This window comes from Ceratotherium simum, chromosome 8 (assembly GCF_057802395.1).
Source record: "Ceratotherium simum simum isolate JZ-2026a chromosome 8, ASM5780239v1, whole genome shotgun sequence".
NCBI lineage: Eukaryota > Metazoa > Chordata > Mammalia > Perissodactyla > Rhinocerotidae > Ceratotherium > Ceratotherium simum.
In genome coordinates this window covers 33,234,303-33,244,356 of record NC_141907.1, presented here as the reverse complement: position 1 = coordinate 33,244,356, position 10,054 = coordinate 33,234,303, and the positions used below count along the sequence as shown (strand labels likewise).

The window sequence follows — 10,054 nt, the reverse complement described above, 5'->3', positions numbered from 1 at the left end:
AAATCAGTCATATTCTCTAAGCCTTTGTGACTTTATTTGTTAAACTGGGTAGCATCACTTACGTAATAAGATTCTCTTGAGACTTAAAATACAATGTATATGAAAGTATTCCATAGTATAAATCACTATACACAAAATAGTTGATGAGAATAATTTTTTATACCTGTGGATAGAAGCTCTGCCTGTCTCACATTGTATCCTCAATAGCAAGTGCTCAATAAATATTTCTCATATAAATATCTTTAAGTCCTTACTAAATGAATGAATTAGTCTGCTTTGGAGTTGAATAAAGGTCAAAAGTCTTTAATAATAATTAAAATACTACTTGAGTCCCTTACAGACACAATCCTTAATTTTGACATTAGCTATAGTTATTTGCTATAGCAAAACAATTTCAACTAGAAAAGTTGTGATACAGAAATGAAATTTTTATGATCCTTTTCCCTTGAAATTACCAAATTACACATAAAAATATGTTTTAATATTTAAACCACTAACTCTACCATATCAAATGAAGGATTTCCTCACACTGGACTGTGGCTAAAGTATTTTATTAAATTAAGTATGTAATTTGCAAATAGTTTCATAATAAATTTAAAAAGCAAAGTTATAAAACATTTTCAATAAAAAAGTACAGAGTTAACAGCAAAATTACACTTTCTTTACAGTACAAATAAAAACATTTCGCTTCTGATATACTGTCTGAAAATTTTATAATATATTCTCCAACTGACAGCTGCAATATTGTATTTTAATGAGAAGTCTCATGGTTAATTCAATCATCTGTTAATAACATGTTCATCATTTGGACCATGAAAGTCAACTACTCAACTTTAAGGAAAATAATAAAATCTGTCAACATACAACGTGAAGTTATAAAAGGCTCTTCAGGATGTAGATGTATTTTAGCCTTGTTTCTCTATCAAATTCTGTAAAGAGGCATTAAGTAACACTGTAAACTTGAATCACATTTTAAAAATAAGCACCATTAACATACATTCTACATAAACTTTACCTTTTAAATGACACTTTTTTTAGCCACACAAACATTTAAATCTGTTTTATCATGTAAATAAGCAATATTTTAATCACTAAACAAAAAAATTATCAAACTTCACCTCATTGCACAATGGAAAAGCACTTAGAAAAAGCACTTGGAAAAAACAGCACACATTATTTTTGTGTCTTTTTTATACATTGTCATTTTCTTAAATTGAGAGCAGTTAAAACATTGTCAGAGCAATTTCCTGAGTTGCAAAGTTTCCAATTTCCAGCTCAGAAATAACCAATCTTGTATTATACATGCCCTTTTTTTAAGCATACAAAACACTTGAATTCAAAAAGAAAAAGACCAAAATAAAGGCCTGGAAACAATCCAACAGAATTGTTTAGCTTCTCAAAATGTGTTGTAATACACAAGACACTTTAAAGTATAAGTCAGGATTTCTACTGTGTAATATATCCTATATGTAAAGGCCATAGAATTGCAAATAGTACGGAAACACTAATAAATTGAAAAAATCTCAACTTGAAAATAATACAGAGATATACAGACAGCCAATAAACGAAGACAGCATGCTTCCATTTCTCATGTTGAAGTAAGGAAGTGGATGGACTGAAAATACTGTTAAGAGACCCCTCCAAGCAACCCCACTTCCCTTGTGGGTTTCCACGTTAGTTCTCTTTTCTCCACTGGTAAGAGACTACTGAAAGGATATAATTGTTACTAAAACCTTCCAAACTACAGAAGTGTTGTACTTTCAAAATATTAATATGCTTGCAAAGAGCCTTTCTAATGAGTCATGTATTAGCACAAATATACCAATAGATGAAAACTTTGATAATCCCCACACTATCTCTGTTTTGACAGACAGGATTTAGAAATGGGAAAAAGAGAAAAATTTGATAATCTCCAAGTATCTTCACCTTTGGCATTTAGGATTTAGAAATGGGTAAAATAAGAAAGAAAAGAGTATAAAATTTTCTTTCACAATTATATGTTACCTCAACTATGCTAGGTAGTGGGGTAGGAGGCAGTTAAAGATTAAACAACTTCATAAAAACACATATAATGCTCAAAATTTGAGTATATATTTATGAATAATGATTAAGAAGAAATACTACTAGATTTACCAAAATAAGGCATAAAATTAAAGTTGATACAGTATAAAACATAGCTTCTTTCATTTGGTTTCCACTCGCAAAATACCTCACCTCTTGTTCCTTTTGACTGCTCCCACATTAATCATAATTATATTAATATTGAAATAAGTCTAGCAGAACTGCTCAAAAATGCTGCTTTTTTAAACTGGGTGAGGAAATATAAAAAACAGAAAATGAGTGTGCAGCTGCATACACTCAAATAACTACAGGTTTTAGTATTGTTATTCACATTTCTTAACTCATTAATTTATACATAGAAATATTTTATTTTATTAACAATTGTAGTTTATAAGTTGTTGTTGAAAGGAATTGCTTTATTTTTAATGTACACAACTCTTCTAGACATTACAAAAAAGTATGTTAAACTGTTGGCATTTTTTTCTTTTTTTAACAAATTACTACAAACATGAGAATGGCAATAATACTTCAATGCCAGTCACTAACCATTTCTAAATAATAAACATATTTTTATTTTTGTGGAAATAAAATTCAATGATACGGCTCTTCTTTTATAAGCATGCTTTCATGATATATAAAAACATGTTTTTGAGGTTTATTCTCATTATAATGTTCTTTTGGGAAACCATTCTTAATTCAGCATTCTTTCAGCTCAATCCTCTAATTCCTGATCCAAATGATTTTTTATATCAAAAAGCAACATAACTCTTTGCTAAAATCATATACAGTGAAAATATTCTCCATATCCAAAGTCAAATTTATTTAAGCTATTGTCTCATACTAGAAAATTACACTTTACCACATTAAACCTGTATAAAGGAGATTATAATTAACATACTAACAGGACTTTTTAGCTCACCAAAAAACAGAAGTTAATGAAAGTTTCCTTTCAGAAAGTCAGCTCTTTTTAAAAATAAAGGTAAAAAACTTTTAAGGATTCCTTTTATGATTATACCAAAAATGTTTTCTATATTTAAGTTAATAAGATTTGACCTACTGCAGTTTAGAAATTACATGCCTCAACTATAAAATATCTGTCTTTAGTACTGTCTTAAATACCACTTAGACAGTTCTAGAAGCAGTTCTATAAGACAGCAACACTTGGTAGATATCTAATCATTTCTTCTTCTCTGAAAACTCTTCTGCCTATGGAAGGTATAAAACTGCAATATAATCTCAGACCCCAACTTTCCTCCAGAAAACGTACAAACACACAGAAGAAAGGAACAAAAGGTAAGAGATCAAGATCACATAAAAAGCAGAAGAAAGTGCAATAGCATGTCTTCCTTCCTGTAGGACATGGCAAAATGAAATTATTTTATGTTTTTAGTTCTGAAATCAAAAAGCATTCAAGTGTTTTTGTTAGATACCCTTTCTTTGTTTATTACTATTGCTACTACTACTACTTCTTCTAATACAACAAGCCTTTGGAGGGCATGTACCAGGTCTCAAAGCACTTTAAATACCTCTCATAGAAGTCTTTATGACTTTGCTCAATGTCGAACAACAATTAATACAAAAGTAATATTTTCTCTCTGAGAAAGAATCAGAGCACTTCAAACTCTAAAACTGCTGCTGATATTTTTCTTAGACATTTGTAATCCATAAAAATTCTCTAATATTTTTAACAGACAACATATTTGGCATTTGATCTGGTAAAAAATTAATTTTTCTTGAATTTTAAAAAACATCATCATAATGTTTTTCTGTTTTATAACTGGATATTATTTCTAATAAAACACATGTTTACAGTAAAATTGACTAAATTACTGCAAATAAAACTAATTTTAACCTACAAACCTTCACACTTCTAAGTCAAGGACGTTTATTTTACTTTAGCATGACTTTCAAGCACCCTGGTTTAATTTCAGAGAACCTGTAGAAATGAGAAAAGAGTTAAAGATAAAAATTTCAAGCTGGTTAAGGAATATATCTCGTAATCAATTCCAAATGCCTATGTTAAATATAATATTTACTATCAAAGTACTCTCCTTTATTAAGTTACTATTCAGGACCATTATCTATACTTATGCGCCTTTTAATCTATTGTCAAAATAAATAAAATCCTAAGGCTGAGGGTTACTCCTTAGTAGTTATAACAATTTAAGATTTTTCAAAATTCTCAAGCCTGAATTTGACCTTCATGAAGAAGAGCATGATGTATGAAGGATAAGACAATGTCTGCATTACATTATTTCTGTGCATTAAGTCAGTACCAAGAAGAAATCTCCAATATAAGAGGTAAGTCTGATTTATCAGGTCATGAAATGCTTTCAACTCCCTCAGTGTGAAATTTAAAGAAACAGTAGTCTCTAAAATAGATCATTAATCCCAACATGATAATGTTCTGGTCTAACTACTAATTTTGTAAAACTAACTCTGAAATGTTATCTGTGTTCATGCCCAGAATTAATGCTACTATTTTCTATAGTATAGCCAAACAACATTTTATTACACGGCATAAACAAAATATGCTTTACTAACTGAAACTAGAAGTAGGGGGAAGAGGGCACTTAATGATATACATCCTCAGGGAACCTATCCATCAACAGATCTTTATGCTTGGACTTTTCTTGTTATTTTTTGTTATTGAATAATAATCACAATGAAAAAAGGCATTTCATGTTTGTCAGCTAAGATCATTAATGGCATTTAACTTATGAAGATGTATAAATTCATACTGACTGGAGGATTTCCACTAAAGTTCAAACACATTCCATTTATAACCATATTTCAGCAGAAGCCCCCAATTCCTTTCAAAATCTACAAATACATATTTCCTTTCAAAGAAATAATTAAACAGCAACCTTACAATATGATATGTACAATCTAATTCTCTTAGATAATACATTATCAAAGAAATACAAATATATTTACTTTCTTTTATAATTTTAAATTTATGATGAAATATTTTATCAGATGATTACTTCAATGACAAACACATTTTTCTTTCATTTCTGGTTTAGTGGACATCATAAATCCAGCAGGGAACTTTATATCATAATTTAACCATGAATTTGTGGCTAAAATCAGGTAGTTAAATTTAGTTAACTATTTTAACAAATCATTCTGAGCATATCATTAGTATTTACTCTCTATATATTGGCAATTGCCATTATCGATAACAGAAATCTATACTCACCTGAAGTTATGGCTTGTGAGGTATTTAATGACAGCTGGTTTGATACGAGCAATGCCTCCCTGGCTGTGGTTTCCTCTCCCGGTAATCACAGAGAGATAGGGCTTACCGCCATTCTGCTTAAACTCTGTTACAACAGGAATTGGAACAGTTAAAATTCATTTATCTTACATTTTCAATAGAAATCAAACCTTAACCACTCAAACACATATGAAATTATTTTCATGGGGATTAGAGATTTATTACCTCAAAAAGCCCCAAAATTAATGTTTTAAAATGTATGTTTCATCTACACTAAGTATGGAAGCCTCATAGCAATTCATCCACCTCAAGACTTAAGGGGGACTTCTTCCCCTGTGGGGAGGGATATTTCTGTGTGCTACCAGAAGTTCTCTCTGAAATAATAATAATGATATAATAACATTAATAATATCTAACAATTACTACACACATGGAATCAGGCATTGCTTTAAGTGACATATATTTATTAACTAAAAATCTTCACAACAACCCTATTAATTAAATACTCTGAAGCTGGCAGCTTGTTCTGATTAGCAGCTCTGCCATTAATGACTGTGTGATACGACAATGCACAAGTTACTTAGCCTATCTGTGCCTGTTTCCTCATCATTAAAACGGGATATAAAGCAACTACTTTATAGAATGTCCCTCCCAGGAATAGCTATTAGCAAATCCACTAATTACAGCATGCACTGCAGTCCTACTGTTAAGATAATCAATTGTTAACTTAAGAAATTCTTCCAGATAGATGATTCTTAAATATCAAATGAACCTGAAAGACTGCAGTGCCTGCTTTGGATATGACTTTGTGAAAATCAAGTACATATATAAATTCTGAAACTCAACAATAGCTGCAATAGAATAAAAAAAAAACTGTTAATAATGAATTGATTTAATGAATTTAACAAATACTTGTTCCTCAGTTATAAAGAGTACAAGTTTTGATCCTTAGCTAAAATACATATACACATAATATAAACATTCCATGTTTGCTCATTAAGTTGCCCTAAGACTACAGCAGATCAACAAACAGATGGCTTTTCAAATCTCACATCTCCAGGGCAATATTTAGCCTAGAATTTTAAAAGGATATGTTGCTCTTGCATTTCTAATTCCTTCTTTGCTTAAGATCTCCATTTCTACTCTAATCCATATCCATTACTTTAAGCAATATGCTGTTCAAAATTCAACTCTTTCTGAGTGCTGGCTACACAAGGGCATTCACTTTGTAAAAAGTTTTTACGCTACACAATTGTAATTTGTGTGTTGTTTTTAAATATGAGATATTACAAACAAAAGTTTATTTAAAAAAACTTAAATCTCTTAACTAACCATAATTCACTCTCATCGCTCCTTCACTACTGCTCCACGCATCAGTTAGGTCAATCGTTTATACCATCTCACCTTTCCATATAGTTCATTTATTGCTCTGAAATGTTCTCTAGCTGATTCACATGCCTCGAATAAAGTAGGTGTTCGAAGGATGTTTGTTGAATGAATTAATGTATATGTTTAGGTTCCCAAATTTCAGGCTGTTCCTGCTGTTTATCACCTTTAAGAAAACTGTTTAACTCATTTTTAAACATATCCAAGATTTTTTATCATTTCAACCATAATATTTCAGTATTTCAAAAAGATAAAGACTTGAAAAAAAAACATAACCACAAAGTCACCATCATATCTTACAAAATTTAAAATAGTTCCTTAATATCATCAGTTTCTTAAAATGGCTAAAATTTCCCCCAATAGTCTCAAAAAAATGTTTTTACAAAAAAAATTATTTGTTTGAATCAGGGTTAATACAAGTCCACACGTTGCATTTGGCTGATATATTTCTTAAATACTTTTAATCGAAAGGTTCTCCCTCCCCGTGTTTTTCTTTACAATTTGTTGAAAAAACTGGATCATTTATTCTAGATTTTCACAGTCTGGATTTTGCGGGTTGTATCTCCATGGTGCTATTTAACATTTGCCTCTATTCCCTGTAAATCCCTATAAAGTAATAAATCTAAAGGACTGATCTGCTTCTGGTTTATTTGGGGGCAAAAAAACTTCATAGGTGGTGGTGGTGTATATTTTAATTAGAAGGTACATAAGGTTCAGATTTTTTTTTTTAATTCATCCCCAATTTTGACAATCCTTTCTTTTTTTTTTTTTTTTGAGGAAGATTTGGCCCTGAACTAACATCTGTTGCCAATCTTCCTCCTTTTTTTCCTTTTTTCTCCCCAAAGCCCCAGTAGATAGTTGTATGTCATAGTTATACATCCTTCTAGTTGCTGTATGTGGGAGGCGGCCTGAGCATGTGCGTACGTCCACAGCCGGGATCCAAACCAGCAAACCCCGGGCCGCAGAAGCCAAGCAGGTGAACTTAACCGCTACGCCATCAGGCCAGCTCAATCCTTTCATCTTATAACTAAAAGCAACACAGGGCAGAGCTACAGATTTTCCCCTGGAGACATTTCTATTCAACAATACTACCATCTGCTGGTGACCGACAGTAACTACAGGCTACCACAGGCGGCAGCATGCACAAGATGGGCAACGGCTTCCAGAAACGATTGTCTTGAGTCTGACCAAATATCACCTTATACAAGTTATTTAACTTTTTTTCCAGTAATTTTTTTTTTTTTTTGGTAAGGGAGATTAGACCTGAGCTAACATCAGATGCCAATCGTCCTCTTTCTGCTGAGGAAGATTGGCCCTGGGCTAACATCCATGCCCATCTTCCTCTGGGATGCCACCACAGCATGGCTTGACAAGCAGTGTGTTGGTGCGCGCCCAGGATCTGAACCCGCAAACCCCAGGCCCCCAAAGCAGAGCATGCACACTTAACCACTATGCCACCAGGCCGGCCCTCCTGTAATTTTTTTATTGAGATAAAAATTCACATAACATAAAATTCATGATTTTAAAACGTGTAATTCAGCCCCAGCCCAGTGGTGCAAGTGGTTGGGTGTATGCGCTCTGCTGCGGCAGCCCAGGATTCGCCGGTTCAGATCCCGGGCACGCACCGATGCAATGCTTGGCAAGACATGCTGTGGCGGCGTCCCATGTAAAGTGGAGGAAGATGGGCACAGATGTTAGCCCAGGGCCGGTCTTCCTCAGCAAAAAAAGAGAAGGATTGGCAGATGTTAGCACAGGGCTGATCTTCCTCACAAAAAAAAATAAAACGTTTAATTCAGTGGTTTTTAGTATATTACAATGTTATGCAACCATCACTGCTATCTAATTCCAGAACATGCCATCATCTCAAAAAGAAATCCTGTACCTCTTAGCAGTCACTCTTCATTCCCTCCCTTTCCAGGCCAAGTAACCAGTAACGTGCTTTCTGTTTCTATCAATTTGCCAATTCTGGACATTTCATGTAAATGGAAATCATACACTATGTGGTCTTTTGTTTCTGGCTTCTTGCACATAGAAAAATGTTTAGAGGTTCATCCATGTTGTGGCATCAGTACTTCATTCCTTTTCATGGCTGAATAATATTCTATTGTATAGATATGCCACATTTTGTTTGTTCATTCATCAGTTGAGTAGACATTTGAGTTGTTTCAACTTTTTGGCTATTATGAACATTTATGTAGAAGTTTTCATGTGAATAAATTGTGTTTTTAATTCTCTTGTATACAAACTATGAGCAGAACTGCTGGGTCATATGGTAACTCTGTGTTTAACTTTCAAGGAATGCCAACTTTTTCCACAGTGGCTGCTCTATTTTTTTTTTTTTTTTTTTTTTTTTAAGATTTTATTTATTTTATTTTTTCCCCCCAAAGCCCCAGCAGATAGTTGCATGTCATAGCTGCACATCCTTCTAGTTGCTGTATGTGGGACTCGGCCTCAGGATGGACGGAGAAGTGGTGCCTCAATGCGCACCCGGGATCCGAACCCGGGCCGCCAGCATTGCAGCGCGCGCACTTAACCACCAAGCCACAGGGCCGGCCCTGGCTGCTCTATTTAACATTCCCACCAGCAATGCCAATTTTCCACATCCTTACCAATACTTATTATTTTCCATATTATTAAACTTTTTAAATCATCAGTTTCCTCATCTATAAAATGAGAGGAATACCTACTCTTTATTCAGTCATTTATTAAAGTTTTTTTGATTGCTGAATGAAAGGCACTATGTACAATGATGATTCAATAATCATCACTGACTCAATTCTTGGCCAGAAAGACAGACATTTAATAATCAACTACACAACAGGCTTTTTATAAAGATTGCATTACACAGAAGTACTATGAGAGGCTATTAATGGGTAGCCCAACTTAGTCTGGAGGTCAGGAAACGACAGTGTGGCTAAACATATAGAAGAGGAGGAGGAGCACAACACAACAAGAGAATGGAGAGGCAGGCCAGGAACAGATTACATAGAAAGATTTTGGAATTTATGCTAAATGCAACATAGCAACCTGTACTTTCTTATCACAACGCTAATTATTTATGTAACTATTTGTTCACTGTCATCTAACCCACTAGACAGCACACTCCATTAGCAAACTCCATAAAGGCAGGGATTATGTGTCTTTTTCACTGCTTTATCCTTGAATCCTAGAATACAGAAGACAATCACATTTTTATTGATTACTGAATTAATTGAATTGATTAATTCATCCTCTATAGACAGAATATTCTCTTACAATACTTCTATATGTTTTTCTTTTCTCCAGATTAAATAATGTATTTAAACTGCTCTTAAATTTTCTCTTTTCTAATCTTTATTATTTCCTAGATTTTCTCCTAGATTTCCAAAATTCTATTTAAAAAACTAT

The 10,054-nt window shown here is 33.0% G+C and overlaps 1 protein-coding gene across 9 annotated transcripts in view; it reads right to left on the bottom strand.

Annotated features, from left to right (window-relative positions):
* Nucleotides 1–535: 535 nt before the first annotated feature.
* Nucleotides 536–10,054, bottom strand: part of N4BP2 (NEDD4 binding protein 2) — a 78,897-nt gene continuing 69,378 nt past the window's right edge. For all 9 annotated transcript variants that reach the window (XM_087434222.1, XM_014786858.2, XM_087434217.1 and 6 more), the window contains 2 exons: nt 5,264–5,387; nt 536–3,997 (listed from right to left, as the gene is read on the bottom strand). In XM_087434222.1, the coding sequence (XP_087290348.1) occupies nt 3,952–3,997; nt 5,264–5,387 (170 nt within the window). In that variant the 3' untranslated portion in view covers nt 536–3,951. The remainder of the gene's footprint in view (nt 3,998–5,263; nt 5,388–10,054) is intronic.